The 23257-nt window shown below is 52.3% G+C and overlaps 2 protein-coding genes across 5 annotated transcripts in view; both read right to left on the minus strand.

The window, feature by feature from the left end:
- Window positions 1-11520, minus strand: part of SNTB2 (syntrophin beta 2) — a 53843-nt gene extending 42323 nt beyond the window's left edge. For all 3 annotated transcript variants that reach the window (XM_050922289.1, XM_050922288.1, XM_050922290.1), the window contains exon 1: window positions 11052-11520. In XM_050922289.1, coding sequence (XP_050778246.1) covers window positions 11052-11520 — 469 coding nt within the window. The remainder of the gene's footprint in view (window positions 1-11051) is intronic.
- Window positions 11521-16523: 5003 nt separating this feature from the next.
- The window catches only part of UTP4 (UTP4 small subunit processome component), a 113290-nt gene continuing 106556 nt past the window's right edge, over window positions 16524-23257 (minus strand). For both annotated transcript variants that reach the window (XM_050922250.1, XM_050922249.1), the window contains 9 exons: window positions 23015-23111; window positions 22034-22098; window positions 21073-21195; window positions 20653-20812; window positions 20039-20145; window positions 19702-19797; window positions 18961-19146; window positions 18085-18195; window positions 16524-16729 (listed from right to left, as the gene is read on the minus strand). In XM_050922250.1, the coding sequence (XP_050778207.1) occupies window positions 16613-16729; window positions 18085-18195; window positions 18961-19146; window positions 19702-19797; window positions 20039-20145; window positions 20653-20812; window positions 21073-21195; window positions 22034-22098; window positions 23015-23111 (1062 nt within the window). In that variant the 3' untranslated portion in view covers window positions 16524-16612. The remainder of the gene's footprint in view (window positions 16730-18084; window positions 18196-18960; window positions 19147-19701; window positions 19798-20038; window positions 20146-20652; window positions 20813-21072; window positions 21196-22033; window positions 22099-23014; window positions 23112-23257) is intronic.

A 23257-nucleotide genomic window follows, 5' to 3' on the forward strand; every position in this document is an offset into this window, starting at 1 on the left:
GATGCACCAGAATCATTCTCACTTGAGTCAGACAAGGAAGAGGATGAAACTTCTGGACCTGAACCATCAATGTCACAGGACCCACATTTTCTCCCATCCTCCTCCTCTGAACCACACCTCCTAACACAAGGTGAACTGAATGACCTTGTCAGGGATTTGGAACTACCCGAGAGTAAGGCAGAGCTGCTGGGCTCCAGATTACAGCAGTGGAATCTCCTGGCAGGCTATCAGGGCAAATGGAGCCCATCAAGGCTTGCAGACTATTGCTGGACAGTGACAAGAGATGCTCCATTTAATGAATACAAGAGACAAGCCAAGAAGCGCCGAGTAGATACTGAATAGGACTAAACTATGTACATAATAGTTTTTTGCCTTTTGTTTCATAATACATTTTATGTATATAACCCTTTTGCTGATTTTTAAAGTGTTACATCAACAGGACAGGTGAAATATCATGTAAAGCAACCATAAACACATGAAAAGACCTAGGTTTACAATTTATGATTAAAACTCTACTATCTACACAATATACAGACATAAAATGTAAAAACTTGAATATCTTAGAAACAGTAGCCAATCAGTTGTTTTAATTGTCATATTTGAATTCAGCACATCAAAATACATAATAAATATCACATTTTATCTCTGAAGCAGATGACTTCTCAAAAATTGTAGAGCAGTGTTATAAGAGAGAGACCATTTTGCCACATATGCGCCCCTTCCTCCCCCTACTTCTGAGGCCAGTCAACCCACTGCTCCCCGGGAATATCAGGCCTGATGCCTGCATCTGCTCATAAAAATTAGAGTGCCATCTGGTTCAGCAAGGATCAGCCCAGCAGTTTGACACCAACAGAGGAAACATCACCAGAGAGGAAGGGTGGGGTGAGCTGGTGATGGTCACAGAAAGACAACCGCTCCGCAGTGTGGGGGAAAGATAGCTCAGTGGTTGGAGCATTGGCCTGCTAAACCCAGGGTTGTGAATTCAATCCTTGAGGGGGCCATTTAGGGAATGGGGGGGGGGAAAAAAAAAAACTGTCGAGGGATTTGTCTTGCTTTGAGCAGGGGTTGGACTAGATGACCTCCTGAGGTCCTTTCCAACCCTAATAATCTACGATTTCCAGCAGCATTCAATGCAGGTTTAAGTCCAGCACCAACCTGGAAGTGCTGGAAAGCAGCAGACCCCCAGAGCAGGTCCAGAAGGCTTACTGACATACTAATATAAAGCTGCAAAAGCCAGAGGCTGGTCTATGCAGCTGTTGGCTCTCTCACTATTGCAGCAGGGCAGATGGCTGCACTTTCAGGAGAGTGGTTCTGAAGCAGCCTTGGCCATGCACTCCTTTAGTGCAATGCTTGGAAGACACTAAAGCCACTCACCTGCTAAACTCCAGGACACAGGCATTCAGCAGTGACTCTGCTGGGAGCAATAATGACTGGGAGCCCAATGAATTATTCCTCCCTCCTACACTACACACACTAAACACACCTGTACTTCGAGAGAGAAACTCCTTCTCTGCCTTCAAGTGAACAAGGTAAAAGCAAGGAAAACTCTGCTTCAGAGGATTTCATGCCCTTCTCTCATTTAATCCTCTTCCCCAGCCCCAATATCTTCTCTAATTCCAATCTATTGTGAGAATTGCCTTGTGTCAATTAGTCTGACCCCAACAAGCTGCAGCTGCCATTTTAAAGGTGCACTGTGGTGAGCATGGCTAGCCAGCTCTGAGCCAGAAATGCAGTCATACCTGTGAAAGTAAAAATAATTGAAGTCAGGCCCCGAGCTTGGCCATTGTAATGGTTTCGGATCATTTGGGAAAGGGAAGAAACTCCCAACAGTTTACTTATCTTGAATCAAAGTATATCTGGGGTGTCTGCTGTTGTAGCCTAGCATCGCGGGACCCAATTCCCGACTGCAGCCTCTGGGTGCTACCACAATACAAGGAACACACATACCAATCTTCTAGCTCTCCTTAAGCACCTTGTTCCTGAGCTAGTGCATTTTCGCACACAACCCTGCCAGGCCTGGCCCGGAAAGTAGAGCACTTACTCAAAAGGAACGAGCTAGTGCAGTGACAAAGCCTCACACTCACTAGTGACACTATACAGAAGAGTCAGTATAAATACAGCCCTCAGAACTTCCACAGACCCCAGACTCTTTAAAGCTTGTGGGAAGAGACAGTAGGAAAGTGGGAAGGTGCCATGGTATGTACACTGCAACAGGACATTGACTTCTCCAAAGTTAAGGCAGGTGCAGTCTGACCTTCTCAACTCCTTCAGAAGAGTCTGATCCACAAACCCCACCTTACAACAAGTACCCTGATCCTCTAAACCGTTAACTGTTTGAGTAAGGGGTTCTCAAGCTCTGGCCCCTTGCTGGAAAGGGACAAAGGAAACACTGGAGGCTGGGGTTGCTGCAGAGAAAGATATATGGTCTGGGGACATTCTAACTGTGCATTTCTGTCCTGGCAAGCGTTTGGGCTTCCTTAAGTTGCACCTTAACTCTGAACGTCTTGGGTTTCTGCTGCTTGTTTGGTGTATGGCTACAGCTCTCCTGTAGGCTTCACCACTTGTAAGTTACCAAGATGTTCTACCAACCTCAACTCCAGTTTAAAGTTCATTGCCTGGGAATTAAGATAAAGTCTAACAAATGAGGAAGTGGTCATGTGTGTTTTGAAACCCAGGTTAGCTCTATCCCCTGATGCAATGGAAGTTGCCTTAGGGCTGAGACTTTCTCCACCAAGTGTACTAGGATCTTAACCCCTCCCCCCACTTGTTCCTTCCCTCTCTCACAGACCTTGATGAGGACCCCTAACTCCACCTGTCACTGCCAGGGGCTGATTCATCTCCAGCTATTTAAATGGCCCTTGGTATGAGCAGAAAGGATATTCTGCCCATGCCAGATGTTAGGGAGGGGGGCTGTAAAAGCTGCTGTTGAGCCAGATCTACCCTGGTTAGTTACTTCATTCCAATTACCGAGACCTGAATTAAATGCTTAAAAACAGGATCTTCTCACCCCTCAAGTCAGTTACCTCCCAATGGCTGCTTGGGGAGCAGATTTTCACAGGTCTCCTTCGTACTGGTAGGCAGTGACATTGTAAAACCAGGCCATACTACAGCTTAATGGTGAAGCTGCAGGTCGTCCCTAGAACACAGAATGTTACAAATATTCAGACACTAAGTTTATTGTTAACCAGCTTTAGTAAGAAGAATTAGGCCTCTGCAGACTCACTTGCCAAATCGCGGCAATAACTGCAGTTTCAGCACTGGCTACAAGCCAAACATGCATCTGCTGGCAAACTACATGAGTGGGCATGCCCTCCAGCAGCTAGTTAACAAGGTGGCACACAAGCACAAAGACAGCAACAGTTAGCACCAAAGGGAACAAGGAAGATTTTGCTAAGGTGATTAGAACATAGCTTTAAATACACTGATGAAGATACTGAGCCTCAGCAGGTAGAAGATCTGGGGGGGGGGGGAGGCAGGAGGGGCATCATCAGGGCAGTTTCTTTTAAGCCGTTAGCTGACCAAGCTCTCTAAAGCAGTATCAACCACAGAACCCTGCAGGAAAGACTGTGCAGCACGTTACTCTCTGGGCAACATGGCTAGGGCGCCTTGGCACGTGGCTTTGCCAGTCAGGAAATGTATCCAGGAGATAAAGGGTAGAGAACTCTCAGTGCCACTTTTCAGTACTGCCATAGCCTGCAAGGAGGAGTCTCTGAACTTCACCCCTGGTACTTTTAGATTCCTTAGAACACTTGTCATGCTTAGTTGATTACATACCCTCAGTGGTCAAAGCTGCAGAAGCCAATACAAAAATGGGAGGATTTTGCTAGTGTATCTTCAGTACACCAACAAGGCTAACCTTCATGGGGACTAGAGTGACACTACATGGCTCCTCCTGCTGCAGAGCCTCAAGACACTAGCATTCCAAGCTCCTGAACCATGTCCTCTATTCACGGTTAAAGGCAGCCAAAAAGGTCAGAAACAACACTAAACAATAGCTGGAACAACAAAGAGGAACCAGGGCCTTGATTCACATTCTGCTTTCAATCCGGAGCACTACATGTGCACCCATCTTCCATCCTCTTCCCGTGCCTGCAGAACCATCAGGAACCAGGCCTCAGAGCGAGCACAGCATCCATTTCACCTCCATCAGTAGCCAGCATTGCTCATCACTGCATTAAACACAGGAGTAATGGTCACAGAGGAGACCCCACCCCTCTGCTGTTAACACTCCAATACAGGGAAGATAGCCCAAGTCTTCTCCCCTTCCCAGCACATTGTGGGTAGGCCTATGTCTTCGCTGCAGAAAAATGCAGCGCTCTTGACTTGGGTTAAAACGGCAGTGGAGACGTGGCAACACTGTAGCTTGATAGAAGCCTACAGGGCAGCCCCCATGGTTGCATTTGAGCTGCTAACCTGAGTTAGAGACAAAAATCTTTAACATTCTGGGCCCAACATAGTCACAACTACACTGCACACAACCTGAGTCAGAGGCAGAACTGCTGTGCCTTCGCTGCTATTTAACCCAAGTCAAGATCAAGAACACACCTTTTTTTGCAGTGAAGGACAGGCTCTTAAGGCTTCTCTTCAGGACAGTGTTAGCTCAAGTTAGCCAGCTCACACCACACACAACTCTGCAGCTCCACAGGATGAGAGCAGCTGGGTTAGCAGCACAGCGTTTGGATGAGCTGCAGAGTAGCCGAGTCCTGCCCCTGCACTACTGGTTGAGCATCAGCAGTGCCCTGCTGATGGCACAGCCAACCAGAGGCTAAACCTCCACTACAGCTTTGTGGGTGTGCACAGGAGCCTGGCTAGGAGCACCTGCATTATACCATGAGCCAATGCCTCGACGACCAGCCCTTGTTCCCCTAGCATCCCTCATGGCCAGAGCTGACTAGAGACATGGGGTTGCCAACATGTCTTAGAAAAACTGCAGCTTGTTCCCAACTATCTCCTCCATGGAAAACCTTCATCCCTGGGGGCTGCCAGCAGAGCAGCGAGATTTGGGCAGGGAAAGCTGTGGAACATGCAGAATGTTATCTAGATTGCGTTTGTCTTGCGGCTCTCCTTTCTCTTTGTGAGCCACACAGGCTGAATTTTAACCTGCCCCATTCCCTGGAAGCTCTGCTCTTAAGACCCAGGAGCCTGCTTTAGAACTAATACAAGGAAGAGCTTCCCACCCTCAGCTCAGAAAACCTTCTGATCAAATAGTGCACTAGAACACATTCACACACAACCTCCCTTTAGAGGGAGTTCTGGGAGGCAAACACTCACCATGGGTCCATCCCCCAGAAATACAGCCTCTTTAAACAGCTCCCATAGCTAACTAGCAAAGGAGGGGCAAGCAATGTGCTATAGATGAGCCCAATCCCTGCAAGCATTGCACTGGTTACCACTCCCAAGCGTGAGAAGCGGCTGAGCAACCAGCATGTTTGCTGTGCACCTCTAATTGATGCCTTCTTGCCCCTGGATGCATCTTACAGCAGCTACTAGCTCAGACTTTTACAAAGCAGTTGGACGGCATTTTATTTTCCTGGTATGATGGCACTTCTGTGATATGCCAGTACAAGGTGCTTGGTCCATCCAAGATTAGAGTTTTGTTCCCAAATACTACTACTGCACAGATTCTATCAGGTCTCTAATCATCATATTACAGGGGCCTTTCTATAGAAGGCCACTTTGGCAGGGCTCAGCACTGAGGAGCATGATGAGCCTACTAACTGGACTAGTTACCCAGTCCTCACACTAACTGCCCTTTGCCTACATCTCACGAGACCTCCACATAAGAGAAGCTGGAACATAAGAACGGCCAGACTGGGTCAGACCAATGGTCCAGCTAGCCCAATATCCTGTCTGACAATGCCCAGTTCCAGACGCTTCAGAGGGAATGAACAGGACAGGGCAATTTCAAGTTACTCATCCTGTCATCCAGTCCCAGCTTCTAGCAGTTAGACATTTGGGGACACTCGGCGCATGGGGTTGTCGCCCTGACCATCTTGGATATCCTCCAGGAACTTATCTAATTCCTTTTTGGACTTCATGACTTCCCCTGGCAATGAACTCCACAGCTTGACTGTGTGTCGTGTGAAGAAGTACTTCCTTGTGTTTGTTTTAAACCTGCTGCCTATTAATTTCATTGGGTGACCCCTGGTTCTTGTTTCATGCATACACAAACCCCAAAGAGGCTCTCACTTGAGCTATGTACCAATGGGTCACTAGATAACGTACACCTGATGAACTAGCAGATTTACAATCCCCACTAAAAAGCAAGAAGCATCCTGTAATGCATTCCAGATTGTAAAGTGAGCAAGTCTGTCTTTTGAGCTCTGGCATCTCAGAGCTGTCTCTCTTAAGACTGAGATGAAACGTACAGTACAAACTTCTAAAATGTACAGTTACTTGTTCTTCTGTACAAGAGGATAAAAGGAACCTTACAATATGAGGCAAGGAGTGAAAAAGGAACAGACGGAGGAGGTGAAATATTAAGTCTGGCGCACAAGACCTGAATGAAAATTCTCTCTGCTTCTCAGCCAATAATTAGAGACCAGCCTGCAATCCCATCAGTTGAAATGTAATGCCATGGAGAGCGTGAGTGACAAGTCCAGTTTTTCTTAAAAGCAATAACTGTGATTGGAGCTAGTGAAGTGACGTGAAATCTTTTCCCAGCCACCGCAGAGCAACGCTGACTTTCTCTCCAGAGGTCCCAAAGGCTCAAATTATCAGGTTACAGCTGAGCTGGGTAAATCAGCACCCTTTGGTAGCTCTAGTCTTCATGCTGGGGTTCACAACAATTGTGCACCAGCTGTAGTCCCTCATGTTATCACTCTAGCAACTGGTAGCAGCACTACCGAGTCCCTTCGAAATGCAGAAGGGGGTTCAGGGATATGGGTAATGGGCTGCATACCCTGTTTACTCTAGGTCACCAATTCTAATGCAGTCCAGGCTGAACATGGCCTCAGTAGACCCCACATAAGTGTTTGGTGCTGTATGTGAAAACGGGTGTTCTCAAGCCAGTTCCATAGCCCAAAAATCAACCTAAAAACTGACATTTGTGGGCAGCCATAGCAAAAAACAAACAGAAATGCCAAGATGGGAAATGTGCTGAACTGCACTCTGCTACTGAAAGAGGCACCTACACTGCCAATGCCCAGAATGCACCCAACTACAGCCTATGGGCAGTTCTTACACAACTCTGTACCAGACAGGAATCAGTGCATTATGCTCAGCATTTCCAGCCTGGTACTGTAATGTATTACAACACTGACTTTTGAATGGAATCCCATTGTATGCAGCAATTCTATCTTGGCAGTCCCAAAGCACTGACCATTCACCTAGAATTACTCATTCGAGCTCTTGGAAGGCTGGATTATTTTATATTTCTTGTCCAAGCGTGTCAAATAATGGTAGTGCTAGAGTCATGTTTGCTTTGCATGGCAGAACATTATGCAGTCTCTGGTCATGTTGATCACTTTACTTCCACCAGGACTGAATTCTTATCACCAGTAACTGGCTGTGACAGGAAGGCCCAGCAAAGTCTCATGAGATTTCTAGCCCAATCTGCAAACTGAGGACTCAGGAATCTACCACATGTCAGCAACTTTCAGGCTTTACATTTTAAAGGGTTAATGTAATCGTTAGCAGGTACCTCTGAATCAGCCACATGAGCACAGGAGGATTTAGAAAGCTGTACTAGAATTAGAACATCTAGCATCTAAGTACTTCAGGATTTACTCCGACAACCTCAGGGCTGCTGCAAGACGGTAGATTCCGGAGGCAGCAGCTACACTGCAAACCCACCCCTGTTCTGGTAGCCATCTGTCAGAATACAGGAACATAAGAATGGCCAAACTGGGTCAGACCAAAAGTCCACCTAGCCCAGAGTCCTGTCTTCCAACAGCGGCCAATGCCAGGTGCTTCAGAGGGAATGAAAAGAACAGAGCAATTTCCAGTGATCCATCCCATCATCCACTCCCAGTTTCAGGCAGTTGGAGGTTTAGGGACACCCAGAGCACAGGTTTGAATCTCTGACCATCTTGGCTAATAGCCGCTGATGGACTTTAAAAGGAAGCTCGATTGGCAGCTTCAGACATCAGTTCTCTCTAGAATCATAAATGTAGTTGAGAAAGGGCAGCCCAGGGAAGGCAGTAGAAGAACAGATTCACTCCCTCTAGTTTTCCAGAGTTCTGCAGCTACCCAAACAGCTCAATGCAGGCACTGTAGGTCTTAAAATGGAAATACCTCTCCAGAAATCAAAGTTTCTCTGTCTGCTTTCCTGATGCATCCTGCAAGCTAAGATTCATTTTTCTGTTCAGTTTAGAAGAGAAACCACTCAGTTTCCCCTACTTGCTACCACAGATTACTAATGACAGAGTCACTCCCTAGACCAGCAGATAATTTATGCTCTCAACTCCTTTTAATCACAAAGTTGTGTAATAAATAAAAAGACAAGACTCTAAAAATACCAACATCTCCATACCACAGCATACAGACTTCAAGGAAACAGCTTCCCAAAGGAATAGAAAACCTGCACCATGTTTTACCTCCAGCAAGAATCAAATCCTTTCACAGTATTGAATAATGTGTAAGCTGTATTCTGCCTGCCTGCTATAGCAGTGCACTGGATGGTTAGGACAGTGAAATAAAACACACTCCGATAATTACAACCCTTCTGAATGTAGCTTTATGGTTTTCTTACTGCTATAATCTTCCAGATAACGCAGTCACCCTCTTCACCAACAGTGGGTCAGCTTGTTGCATATTTCAGCCTTCCACAGGTAAATTCCTCTTTTAAGACCCTCTGGATCTGCTTCCAATCAGAAGCACCTCTCCCATCACCTTCTTTGCACTAGCATGTAGAGGCTTTGCTTCAGAAAACAGGTTTGCAAGACTCTTCATAAAACAAGGCTCTTAACAAATAAGCAGTCTATCCAAGCCAGGATGTTCAGGGCACAGGAAATATGGCTGCGAAGCCATCCCAGCTTCTTCCAGACCAGTTCTCAAACTTTTGCATTGGTAACCTCTTTCACACATAGCAAGCCTCTCATTGCAACCGCCTCCCCTTATAAATTAAAAACATTTTTTATATTTAACTCTTATAAATCATGGAGGAGAAGGAGGGCGGAGGCTGACAGCTCATGACCATGTAATAACCTGGGTCATGACCTCCAGTTTGAGAACCTGTCCCAGATCATCCCATCCAACCTGCAGTCCCAAGCTGGGAGCCTCAGAGCTCAATGTTCTTTGCAGAATGCTATCCACACACAAGCAATCAGCAGTTTAATTCCAGTAACTTTACAGAACATATTCAAATCCATCACCTAATATTGCAGTTTCCTTTCCTTCATAACAGTTTTAGGCCACCAATGACTTTCCATTAGGGAGAAGACTTATTCCCACAAAACCAACAGATAAGCATGGGCTCTAGTTAAGGGAGGACTGTTCTGAATAGCTGACAGCATGTGCCTCCAACTCCATGCAAACAGAAAACTTTGGGCAGTTGCTTTGCAGCCCTTAGTCTGTTCTGGTGACCTTGGAGCACATCACTCACAAACCTTACTGCTCAACCACCCAGGAACTATACAGCTGCATTCTCAGTTACAGGCCCTCAGCTATAAGAGACTTCAAACCACAAATACTATCTTGCGGGTTCAATTGCAGATGCTGCCCCACTCAGCAACTTCAGAATAGCAGCAGCATCTCTACTGGAGACAAAGCCACAACAACAGACTTGAGTATTAGAATTGCACTGAAGCTTTCACCATGGGCTGGGGCTTAGCAGTGAGCAGATGTTGCTGCTAGCATGTGAGCCAGGCAGTGACCAATTCCCCTAGGAAAGGAAGGGAGGAGCTGGATTACACTTTCACTTGCAGTTTGTGGCTCCCCGGCTACTTTTCATGAATTCCCCTAAAACAACAGATAACTCAGGCATGGACTTGCACCCGCTGCCAGTTTGAGCACTGGCCTGCTAAACCCAAGGTTGTGAGTTCAGTACTTGGTCCTGCTAGTGAAGGTAGGGGGCTGGACTCAATGACCCTTCAGGGTCCCTTCCAGCTCTATGAGATAGATATATCTTCCAACCCGAAGAATACAAGCACACTACAATATAGCAGATCCACTACAAGAGCTGGGCTGGGGTGAGGACTTGTTCCCTCTAACACTGGGTAACTCAGAGATGACAGACTGTGAAACAGGAGCTTTCACTCTAGCAGCCCTACAGACAGCATCTCCAAAGAGGACTCAGCGGCTAACCCCACTGCTCTGCTTCTGTATTACAGAGAACCCAACCGGGGCAAATGTCACAGAGCAGGAGCTTTGAAATGGAAATAAAGGAAAACTGCAGGCGCTAGAGCTGTTCAGTTTAGGACCACACACGAAGTCAGCGGGAGGTGCTTGTTTTCAGGCACTCTCCTGCCTACAGAGCTGCACCTGTGAACAGAGCTCCCCTGCCCAGGGACGGGATATGAATGAGCACAGTCGCAGGAAAGCAAGATTCTGCTGGACCAAGACAAAGTAACCAAGTATCTAGCTCAGATGTAAACACTGGGCTGCTGCTCCTCCTACACACATACTCCCGCCCTGCAAGATCCCACCGCTTTGGGGATCATTCTGTACCATGACCCAAACAGGCTCTTCATTTCACGCCCTGCGTTTGCCTCTAAACCACACACGGACAACCCTCCGTGCCACCTTAAGCCCTAGGGCTTCAGAGCCCAGACACACACTCACAGCGATATCATCCGTCTTATAGCAGCGCCTGGAGAGGCCAGACCAGGCGGGGGCCAAGCGTGCGAGGCGCTGTACAGACACATCGGCCCACGCAAGCCGCAGACCGGCTTCAGGGACTTGACCACGGTCACACCGGGACCCCAGTCTCGCCCTCGCCTCCCCCGCAAGGCCAGTCTGGCTCCGGGCAGGGGGAAGCCTGCCCCGGGGACCTAGGCCCGCTGCACTGGGAGGCCGGCCCCTGGGGGCCTGAGCTCGTCCCGGAGCCCGGGGGAGGGGGGTCCACACACACACCTGGGGGGAACCTCCGCCCGCCCCGCCGCCCCCGGTACCTTCCAGCAGCACCTCGCGGCCGGCCCGCTTCAGCGCCTGCACGGCCTGGTCGTGGGTGGCCTCGCGCAGATCGGTGCCGTTCACCGAGAGGATAGCGTCCCCGAGCCGCAGGGCGCCGCAGCGCTCGGCCGCCAGCCCCGGGAAGATGCGGGAGATGAGCACGGGCATGCGGTTCTCGCGCCCGCCCTTGATGCTGATGCCCAGCCCGCCCGCCTCGGCCTTCACCACCCGCACCCGCCGCACGCCCGGCGGCGCCGGCTCGGCCGGGGGCGGCGAGAGCGGGCGGGGCTCCGGGCCGCCCCACTCGGCGCCGTTGGGCAGCCCGTTGGGCGGCCCCGCGGGCTCGGGCGGCGGCTCCGAGGTGAGGCTCAGCGCCTCGCCGCTCAGCTCCGCCGCCACCCGCACCCAGCGCTCCCGCAGCAGCAGCTCCAGCAGCCCCGCCTTGGCGGCGCGCGTCCACACCGCCATCCCGCCGCGCGGCTCCTCCGCCGGCGCCGGGCCCGCTGCGGAGAGGGCGGGCGCGGCCCTGCTATTGGCGGAGGGGCCAGGCTCGCGCTCCCGCTCCCGTCCGGCCTCCTTCCCCAGGGGGCGGGGCAGTGCCTCGATGGGAGCACGCGATTGGTGGGGAGCGGAAAGGGGCGAGTCTGCAGGCGTGAGCTCCGCCCCCCCAGCGAGACGCCGCAGCGGGCGGGATTCAACAGCTCGGGGTTCCTCGCCGGAACGGCTGTAAGGGGCGGGGCTTCTGCTGCAGGCTCCTCCCATCCCTGCCCCTCCCCCGCTCTAGGGCAACGAGGAGGAGAGGTACAGGACCCCATCCACACTGTGTCCCGGGGCAGCAGCTGCTCCAGCCCCACCCATGCCGGGGGCCCTGCACAGAGCTTGGGCTGTCCACCCCATACCCCGCTGATGGACACCAGGAGCCCTTCCCATGCTGTAGATCAGACTCCCCAACTGCATAAGATGGGCCTCCCTCATTGTGTCACACCTGAGCTGCCGCCCCACAGCCAGGGGCATTGCCTTCAGCACCCACATGGGACTCGCTGCCTCTGTCCTCCTAGCCCTGCCCAAGGCACTAAGAACCAAGATGGACTTGAGTCCAGGGCAAGGAACAGCTATGGCAGAAAAAATACCATCTCTCTTGGAGACTGGAGCACGTCAGAGGTGGAATTGGAGACCCAGCTGTGGAAGTCCAGAGAGCCCTTCTTACCCCAAAAGCCCATTCAGAGTGGAAGTGAGATAAGACCCAACTACTAGAGATCAAAGCTGTAGCATGGGTCGGAAACAAGGCTAAACTGTATTAATAATAGGGGAAAATAGGGATATGAATATAGGCACTAGGTCCTTCCCTCTTGAAGAACCAGAGTGTAGCCAAAGCCTAGAGGGGAACACCTAAGGGGATTCCCGATCACCTTACTTTGCTTCAGTTTCTTGCTTTAGGTAAAAGCTAGCCCTGAGCAAGGGGATCATAACCAGGTTTACACAGATGGCATTAGTTCAGCAGCAGATAAAATATTAAGACAGAAATTTCGTTGCAGGCCCACTTGAGAGTAGTGCAGGCTGGAGCTTGCTAACTTCCTGCCTGAGGCTAGGCCTTGGTTGCTGATCCTTCAGACCAGGAGCACTATTTTTAACTCAAGCATATGTAATCACTGGTGATCCTCGACTCCTGAGGACACCTACTGAGAGAAGGGAAATACAATAAACTCCTTCCAGCCCCTGGCCTCTAAGCACTGAGGCCCAGTGCACTGTGATTGCAGGGGTCAGGAAGCAATAACCACACTAAATTGACACCCCATTCTCAATCATGAGAATTAAGGGAATTGTGAATTAGAGCAGTTCTAAGGCTTCTGGAGAGTGGGGGGAGAGGCAGGATACAGGCATTGTTGCTTTAGAAATCAACTGGCCAAAGTACTAGGAAAAACTCAGTTAAAGAAGTCATCTATGAAGACTAAGCTACATTCCCTCCCCGTGTCCTAGCCCTGTTGACTGCTCAAACAGCAGCAGATACAAGTTTCACTTGCACAGTCAGGTGCTTTTGCACATCAGACCTCTGCTAAATATTACATGCAACAAACAGCAATAACCGCTGCAATGACCATTACTAGGATTTGGGGATACTATTTTATAAGACAGGTATCATGTTTAAGAGGTAGTATGTCAAGTGCTTCAGGATGAAGTGATCACAAACAAATTATAATAGAGGGTATAATTACTTACAATGTATCAGGACTGCCTACTCCAGAATTACAAGCATCGCAGGGTTTGAATGTTAACATAATTGCTGTGTGAGACCAAAAAAGCTGGGAAAAGCAACTACTGCCCCTGTGTAACTGGAGGCTTGTTTTAGGCATCCTTCCTGTTGATCAAATGTATAAATAGTACCAAAGGGCGGTAGCCTATGGGGGGAGGCTGCTTTCCACTGTAGGTGGAACAACCTACACTACAAAGCAACTCTTTGCAACTATGGTTTCCTGCTGAAAAGTGTGAGTGGGTAGGGACCTGATCTGATTCACTATTTAGTACAAATGCTCTCACCCCACATGAGCTTTTGCCTTGACATGGGAGTTGCAGATGAATTGACATGGGAGCTGAAGACATCTGCCAAGCTGCTATTTTGTAATTTACCAGGGCCTGCTGAATGAGTTCTGATAAAGAGCTCTTGCCTCCTCCTCCTCCGGACAGATGATGCTGTAACTCAGTCCAAGGGCTGGCCTTTGTTACACCCATAACAACACAGCTGCACAATATTCGCAAGTGCTGGAAGGCAAGATGGATTGCAGTGGTGCTTGGTTAAAAGGTGACATACCACACTGAGTTCCAGCAGGAGGGGAATTAAGACAAAATAAAAGCCTCTGAAAAAGGAGATGAATGGAAATGCCAGCACAGCAGAGCAGAGAGGGCAGCAGTCACACAGTCTGGCTAAGTATCATCCCCTTGGGGGGAGAAGGGAGCAGTCATGGAGCCCTAAAGATGATGCCCCATTTGCAACCAGGCTCGGGCTCTGTCTTACTTCACGGATCAGCAGGGAAATTCAAGCTCACAGTGATCAAGGTTTTGCAAGCCTGAGCATACCTCCATTCATCACATTTTGTGAATTAACTTCCCTTCCTTCTGACACCTACCAAGCTGTAACAAGCTGACTGCCCAGAGGGAACCACCCACACAGTCCTTTACTCTGCCTTGCACAAGTCTGTTGCTTTGGCCAGAAAACCCATGTTCAGTTTTACAGCATCTTAGAATCATGGAAGCGCAGGGCTAAGAGGGTCCTCGAGTGGTCATCTAGTCCAGCCCTCTGCATCGAGGCAGGACCAAGTACATCTCAGGAGAGAGCGACTCAACCCCCCCTCTCCTCTCTTTCCTTAGCAGTATCCTAAAAGCTAAGGAAACAGTGCCCCCAGCTGGCGCAGTGTTAGAGCAGCCTGCAAAGAAAACCAGGGTGCTGTTTGATAATCTATAAAGGCTGAGTGGGCATCTTTCTGCTTGTTTCTGCACCAGAGTTCAAAATATCACCCTTAACAGCTATGAAAATGCAGAACAGCAGATCTCAGACCGGTCAGCAAAGCAGTGGCTGCTGCCATGGGGCTGGCTCTCCAGCCCAGCTGTTCAGTCATATTACAAGACAACCAACATCCCATAACACTTTCCTACTACTTCTCTTCCATGTAAACATCTGCTGGAGTTGGCACAGGAAGGTTATGGGATGGGAAGTGGGACTAAATGATGGCAAATGGAGGACGGGGGGGGGGGGGGCGGTGGCGCAAGTGATAAATGGAAGGAAGGCATTCACAGCACAAGCCACACTATGAAAAGAGCTGAGAACTTTTGGGGTAGAACAGGGGTGTCCAACATGGGGTTTAAATAGCTCGTAATCATTTATTGAGCCAGATACACATCAGATCAGTGTCCAGGTTCTGGGGCAAGATGGAAGTCTGTCTATGGTCTGGGACAGAAGCTACTACCAGACTGTCCTTTTAAAATGTAGTTGGTAACATTTCAGGCCAGCTCTGCCTAATACAACGCTCACTGTGGAGAGAACTGGGTCTTTTACCACCAGTCAAGGTGCACGTGGCTATGCTGAACTATGTAGGTGCAAAGGCACGCAGAGGAAGGGGGAGGGAACTGGGCTTGGAGGAGGAGGTGGGGTGAGATGCCTGGAGGGGACAAGGAGCTGCCTGCAGCTGCCTTTGGGGTAGGACATGTGAATACAGGCAGCGAGAGCCAGGTAGCTACAGCATGTACACAACAGCAACAAGTCACTACCTGTGCGTGCAGCACTGACATCCACTCCGGGCACTCACACAGGCCGGGAAGTCTTGTGTGTGAGTGCCCGGAGTAAATGTGTGAGTCTGGTTAGCCCAGAGCCGCTCAGACCAGCCAGGCAGTGTTCTTGAGTTACTGTGTAATTGCCTGCAGCTTCATCTAGGCCCAGATTTGTACACTTGCCCATAAATACTGCATAGGCAACTGCTGCAACTGCACACGAAAGCGGCCAACTGGTATGTGCAAGTTCCATGGTCTAAGCGAGGTTCCTGCCCAGGCAGGCAGCAGTGACTTGGATCATGGCATTAGCAGCGAATTGGGCACAAACCAAACCCAAATTGAGTGAGCACCTGCGTTCCATACAGGAGCCACAAACACAGTAACATGCACCAGACACTGCAGTTCAAACCCACTCCCCAGGTACAGGCACCTACTGAGTACAGGTCACCAGCTAAAAGAACTCCGGCCTGGTCTGCTTCCAATCACCCCGATCTCCTCCCGTCAGAGCTAGTCACTGTCCAAAGGGAGAATTGGGTGTGAAATCTGGTTCGATGCAGGGTTTTTGGCACCAGCCGAAGTGGCTATATTTGTTGGTATGAATTTCAGCAAGAACGGACTACATCCGGCAGAAGCCCCCCCAATGCCCTCCATAGTGAGCAGCCCAGCAGCAAGACAGAGAAGTGGATGGAAAAGTCCAAAATATGCCACCAAAATGGATTCCAGCATCTAAGTTAGGCTGAAGGTCTTTTGGGACAGGGATCGAGCAGAGCCTGGCTCAAGGGGCTTCCAGTCCCGAGAGCCACCAGCGGGTGTTGCTGTCCCCATTAACCATGGTGAGCAGAGCTCCTTTCCAGTCTCAGTTCTGGGATCAGACTGAGACCCACCAGTGCCCATGAACCAGCCCCGCTGCTGGCTGTCAGTGCCGCAGGAAGAGCGCCAGCATCTAGAGTAATAAAGCCACTGCCGACCATGAGCTTGGGGTCCACAATTACCAAAAAAGAGGGAGAGATTGGTGTAACCCTCCAGGAAGTGGGGCCTGGGGTCAGGTCCAGCCTCTGCTCGGTCAGCTGGGGATGAGAGAAGCCCCAGGAGAGCTGATGGGCCCATCCCTCCAGCACATATCCCTTCTAGGGAACCTGACCTTAGAGCCATCTCAGTGGCTAGGAAAGCAGGGAGCCCAACAGGGCAGAGGAGATTCACCAGCACAGGCCTACAGAACAGCAGGCGTTTATTACTACGAGGGTCCCCAGGGAAGCAACAGTACAAAGAGTCTCCATGGGCAGAGCACTCAGCTCTGCTCTTAGGTGCCAAACTTCTTCTGTTGGACAGGTGGGGGCAGCTGTGTCTTGATGTCCATCAGGGGCCGCTCCACCACCACCAGGGAGCCCTCCTCCAGGAGGTCCACAAATAGCAGGGGCTGCAGGGCAGGAAGAGGGAGACAAGATTAAAGCTCTTCTCAGAACAGCATGAGCAGCTCTGCCGAGTGCATCCCAGAGCCTCTGAGGTAACATGAATCAACTCTCCAGGAGCCTTGCCAGACCAGGTCCTAGCCACAGGGTCCAGGAGCAGGAGCAGTGAGCCCCTCTGCAGTCGTCAGCCTAAGATCCTCTGAAACCCTGCAGTTCCCTGCACCAGGCAGCCCCATAACCTCAGATCAAGTCTTCTCAACCTACTGCTGTGTAAGGCCAATGGGATGGGCACGTACTGCTCCCTAGTGACCAGCCTCCAGCAAGGCAGCTCTGGTTAGGTTCAAGAGGTCTGTGCAACAGAGCAGGCAGAAGGGACGCTGATCATAGAAATACACACCCAGCAGCTGGTAAGCGAGCCTGCGAGATCACAGAGGTCTGTACTGCTGGGGAGGAGCAATACCACCTCCCTAACCATCCCAAGCATGGGAGATTTCACGTCAGAAACACCTGGGCACAAGAGCTGCCTCAGGCCCTCTCAGCAAGACTCCGTTTCTCTCCAGGAGGCACCCAGGAAGGCCAAAGAATTGGTCTGGATCAGCTGCAGGTGGGGATGGCTGCTCAGAGATAAGCCATAAGCTTGTCAGAACATCTAACAGAAGCAGATCCAACACAGCACCAGATCCCGGGGGAGTTAAGCATCTGCCACTACTGCCCAAGACCCTGCAGGAGGGAAGGATGGAGGGTCAGGCATGGAGTGAGAGTTACACATGACTCCTGTGGCTGGCAGCACGTTTCAAGCACTTGTGTTTCATACGAAGCACCAGAGTGAGAAAGACAGAGAGTGTGTGTGCGTGTGTGTGTTATGGATGCCGTCCCACCAGCATCATGTCCCCTGTGAGAACTGACTGACCCTGGGGGGAGTTCAGGAGCTAGACAGGCCCAGACTTCCTCCAACAACAGATCCCAGACCTCCCTCCACTGACTGACAGGGAACGGGTGTATCCAGCCTGCTCCAAGCTCCATGTGTCAGCCAGCTGCAGCAGCTGTGACTCCCATCCCAAAACCCATGGGCATCAAGTTCAGCTCTCTGGCACCATCCTGCTGTTGCCAGAGCCGGCCAGCTAGCAGGGCACCCAGGGGCTGATCTTGCCAGCTTGGAATCTCAGCTCTGGCATTAGCCTCCCGGGGAGTAAACATCCTACTAGGGAAGCACTGCAGTGCAGCACCTCCCAGCACACGTGTGAACTTCAGCACAAGGAAAAGCTCTCCTGGCTCCCATACACAGCTGCAGGTGGTGAGCTGTGGGCCCAGCAGGCAGCCGCCCATCCCTCCCCAGAGGTGGCCCTCACATTAGCACACTCACCTGGTACTTTTTGCAGATCTTGAAGGCATGAGCACAGCCTCGCCTGGCCTTCTCTGAGAGTTGCTTCAAGGTAGTCTGATTCATCAGCTGGGTTGCATCATCAGGGAGAGGCTGGGGAGAAGGCCCACAGTATGCGTCTCAGCCTTCCAGGGACTCAGCACCATCCACAGAGCCTCCCATCCCTTTGTTTGGTCCATTCCTCCTGCTGCTCCCACCCAACAAAGTATCCTTTTTGGGGTGGGGTGGGGGGGGTGTGCTTTGGTGGAACAGGCTGACCACACAGGCACAGCCATTCTATCGAGATCAAAGCCCCTTGGGGAGCTGTCCGTTGGCACAGGCTATGCTAAAGAGGCTGCAAACAGGGTGCGCTCCCCATCCTGCGCACGGCAGGACAAACCCCTGTATTGTGCGGATGCACACTCAGCGCACTACTCCTCAACCTGCTGCCACCCCTCCCAAACCAACTGGCAAACTAACATCCCAGGCTAAGGCACCAGGCCCAGGGGCGCAACCTGCCACCCTAAGGCTGAGCACCACCAGCGGCTACAAGAGCCACTTCAGAAAGTATCAGGAAAGCCCCTGGGGACACACACTCCACATACTCCCCTGCACCCCAGCCTGCCCTGCTCCCCTTCCCAGACAGCCAGGAGGCCCTAGCTGCTGGTGCCAGACATGGCCATTGCTAACAAGGCAGCTTGTGCAAGTCACAGGAGTTGCAGCGCAGCTGCATGCCCATGGGGATGCCAATCGCCCTGCGCTCCAGGGAACGTCCCTTGATCAGTGGGGCGAGGCCCTAACTGGCAGGACAGCTTTCCCTGCTCGCCCCACCTTGTACCACAAGCTGCTTCCCAGAAGCGACTCAGGGCCAGGGCTCACCAGTGACTTGTCGAGGATGCAGAACATGTATGTGTCATGGAGGAGGATGTGTGCTGGCTGCTTGGGGTTAAAGGTGATATGGGTGATGGGCGTGTCCCGCTCCAGCCAACCCTTATGCAGCCCATGCTGCTGCACCTTCCTGCTCCACGTGGTGTATTCTCTGTCGGTGATGCTGAATTCAAACACCTGCAGAGCACGGAGAGGCACAGGAAGAAGCAGGATTACAGCCGCAGTCACAGCCGGACATACCCCTGGCCAAGTCTCTCCTCCACCCTTCCCATGAAGGCCAGATGAGCAGTCAGCACCAACCTCAGTGTAAAACTACAGGAACTGCCAGGCTGCTCCACCACCCCACAGCCCAGGCTGACCTGACCCAGCCTCCCCTCCAGGACTGAGGCAACTGGTGGCCTGTCCTGGCCAGTTCACCTCCAAACTGCTCTGCTGGCAGTGAGAAAGATGGTGCCCACAATCGGAAGAGTTCCCTGTCACAGGATTGACATCAGACGTTGCCAACTTCACACTCAGGCTGCGGCTGGTAAATACCAACGTCCCTAAACTGGAACTCCAGCGACTGCAACAGTGACCCACAAACCAGTCTACGGGGTGCATTCATTCCTGAGAACGTGGACACAAGGAACAGCGCCCTGGAGACATGGAGTCCATAGCGCCCAAGCACAGGCAGTTAACAGGAAGCGGAGCAGCAGGCAAGAATGGAAAGCCTGTGCAAGAGACAGCTCCTACCTGCTGGTCTGAGTGGGCGATGACGAGGTTATTGCTCACAGGATGAATGGCCAGGGCAGTCACTGCGCAGTTGTACGCAGGCACCGTGCAGTGGGGCTGAGAAGAGAAGACAGGGTGAGAAACGGACGTCCGCGGGACTGGAAGGCCAGGCTCGCTGTGTCTGAACAGTCCGAGCAGCAATGAACTGATCGCAGCACAGACTCCCAGGATTCTGCCCTCTGGAAGGCAGTGATGCAGCAAGAGAGCCCCAAAGGAGCCCATGCACCAAGCCAGCTGGTCTCCCGGCTACAGCGACCCCCAAACACATGCAGGTTCACCCTCCCATCACAGCTCTCACCTTGAAGTGTCTCAGGCTGTAGACGTTGATCTCCCAGTCCCCACTAGCGGCAGCCAGCCAGTCCCCGTCCGCACTCGCTGTCAGCAGGTACACAGCCTGGGCACTGCCTGCAGGAGAGTCAGAGCGGCCGCACTGCTCAGCACCAGTCGTTACCTCTCTGGCGCCCATGGAGGTGCAGGGCACTTGAGGGCACCCCAAATCCAACCCCAGTCCAAAGCCATAAGGGATCGCTGCCCCACACCAGGCTCTTCCTAGGGGTGCACACACCTAGTCATAGTGACCTCTGCAGAGGTCACATCAGGGCACTCGGGGCAGATTGGTGAGCAAACCTGGCAGAGTCTGAGGGAGTGTGGACGAGACACGCTCCATTTCAGGAGCAAGGGGGAGCAGCTCCAGGGCACTCTGGGCATCTCAATGGGGGGTAGGCATTCATAGGCCACCCCAGGGGAAAAATGCCCCCCACCAGCAAAGCCCCAGGGAAGGCAGTGGGGCTGGAATGGCTCAGCCCAGGGCTAGCCTCCCCCACGGCCTCAGGCACACCTTTGGGGAGGGCTGGGGATCCTTCGAAATTTGCTCCCACCTGCAGCCACACAGGAGCTGCAGGGAGCGCATACCTGAGTTTGGGCGGAGGGTCTGCAGGTGTCCACAGCGCCCTGGCTCCAGGAGCTTGAGGACATGAACGGCACCCTGATCTGAGGCCACGAACAGACTGGTGGAGTCGGCGGAGCACAGGAGCTGGTGGGCTGAGCACAGCAGCTTGGGCACCTTGGAGACCTTGGAGAGGGCAGGAGAGCAGAATCAGCACTCACTTCCTACGTGCAGATGGAAAGGCACGCCCACTGCTCAGGGCTCCATGGCCCTCCAGCTGGCTACAAGGGGGCACTGGACCAAGGTCCTTCCCTTCCCATCGCTGTCTCCCCTCCCCCACTCCATCCTACAACTCGCAATCCCACAGAACCCATCAGCGACCCTCAGTCAGGGCAGGAACAAGCCCCCACGCCCAGGTTCAGCCCGACAGCAGGGCCTGTACTCACCCTCTTGACACTGACACTGCCATTCTCCAAGTGCACTCTGTGCAGATGAAGCCTGGAGGCCGTGGAATAGGCGATCCAGCTGCCACACAGCGAGATGCAGCTGCAACAGATGTGTTCAGGGCCCTGGGAACCACACAGAGTGCTGAGGCTGGGTTGGCCCCAAAGGTACCTGCACCTCACACGCAGACGGGTGCCTTCATTTAATGGTTGAGAACAGCTGCCAGCAGAACTGCACTGCAGAGGTCAGAGGGGCTCTCCCCATAGGAAGGAGTCCCATAGCAGCCATCCTTTCTCGCACACATCCTGGGGAGTATGGGGTGCGTCTGCCCTTCGCTGTGGGACTGACACATGCTGGGTCCCTCTGGGACCAGGACTCTCAGTGACCAGACATATCAGCTGCAGCTCGTCCCAGCAAGAGGGAGTAGGCAGGGCCGGACAGAGAGAGAGAGAGCTGCCAGCGGGATGGTAGGGGCCTGCCTTCCCCACCACCCAGGTCACCCCTTGCTGTCAGAGCCCGACGCTCTGTGCAGAGCGTTCCAGCCCCCAACCTGCCCCCTGCGGCTGAGCCGTGGGCACAGCAGGAAGCTTACTTCTGCACCTCAGCAACCCACTCTGCACCCCCTAGCTCCTGTACCCAGGGGGGCTCGACAGCAGACACGGCCACGAGAGAGCGCAGTGCAGCAGGGCTCTGAGAGAATGTGCTCCTGCCTCACAGCACCCGCCAGCAACTTGGAAGCACCCTGGGCCGGGGAGGCCACAGACTGAGAAAGGCTCGCTGTTACTCTCTCTGACTCTCCTGTAACTCTCACGCTACCAGGGCGTCCCTGCACACAGGGATCTGGCCAGGCAGGCACAGCACATGTGAAAACTTATAGCTGGGGACAGCTGGGGCCTAGGCCAGGCCCAGCCACCAGGGCAACAGGGAGGTGGCACCCCCTCTGGAGAGGCTGCTCAGCCTTACCTTGCTCTTCAGCTGCAGCAAGTGCTCAGGGGCACGGGAAACTGGCAGGATATCACCATCCTTCCCTGGGAGAAGAACCAAGAGCAGTTAGTGCGACACTGCTTGAGGAGCTCTGCACAACTCAGGTCACTACCGACTCCCCCACGGCACAGACAGGGAGAGACTTGCTGATGATCCATCCTGGTCTGAACCCAGCACGCCCCCCCAAGATGCTGGGAACCGTAGCAGGAGGGGGAGCTTTACCCATAGAGATGCCCACCCCATGACTCAGCTCTGCCACACTCAACTCTACTGAACCATTCCCAGCACTTGTGCCAACCCCCCGTGACACATGCTGGCACACCAGGGATTTGGTGTGTCAAGTGACATTGAGTACAGTGGTTTTATGTGGGCAGCACATGATTTCTGCTTGGTCACATGCAAGCAAGAGAGGGGAGTGGCACCAGGCTGTGCCCAGAGCAGGGAACGCTTCCTAGTGTCAATTGTCAGAATGCTACCCAGGCCCGAGCACGTGGCTGAAACAGCCGATTAACAGGCAAGAGGTTGCGCTGAAGCCAATCCATTTAGGCCCTTTCCAGGCTCTGGAAGTCCCAGCGGGGCCAAGGCAGAGGCTCTTTAACCCTCCAGTCACAAAACTACATCTCGACTTCCTAGGCCAAGAGCATTCTCTTTCTGGAACCTTTTCCAGGCTGGAGTCATCTGCTGGAGACTGACACACTCCAGAGACACAGGCAGCAGTGGGCACTTCCTGCGGGCCATGCTGACAAGGCACAGCCATCATTGCCCTTTCTGCCAAGAGGGGACCGGTTAGAGACCGCAGGGGAGAAGGGAGTTGGTGACGTGGACACCTGTCCCCTAGGAATTGCACTGGCTTTGTTTCATGGATTTGCTAGAAATTCCCTTTCGGGCACTTCACTCTGCCAGATCCCAAGGACAGATTCAGTTTTCAATCAGAGCTTGGGAGCCCTCATGGGGTCTTACCTGCAGAATTGGTGGCTCCGAGTCTCCAGAGCTCCAGGTGTTGGGGGAACTGGAAGAGGAGGAGCCTGGCCTTCTTAGCGCACGAGACAAGGCGTCGCTGCAACCAATCAAGAGTCAGACAGGTATGAGACCCCTGGGTAACGGGGCAGGGCAGGCAAGCCAGGTCAGAGGGCAGACAGCCCAGCACGCACAGCTCCTACTTGTGGGTGCAGAACCCCCAGGGGTGATGGACACCCAGATGCT

The sequence above is a fragment of the Gopherus flavomarginatus genome, chromosome 14 (genome assembly GCF_025201925.1).
Source record: "Gopherus flavomarginatus isolate rGopFla2 chromosome 14, rGopFla2.mat.asm, whole genome shotgun sequence".
NCBI lineage: Eukaryota > Metazoa > Chordata > Testudines > Testudinidae > Gopherus > Gopherus flavomarginatus.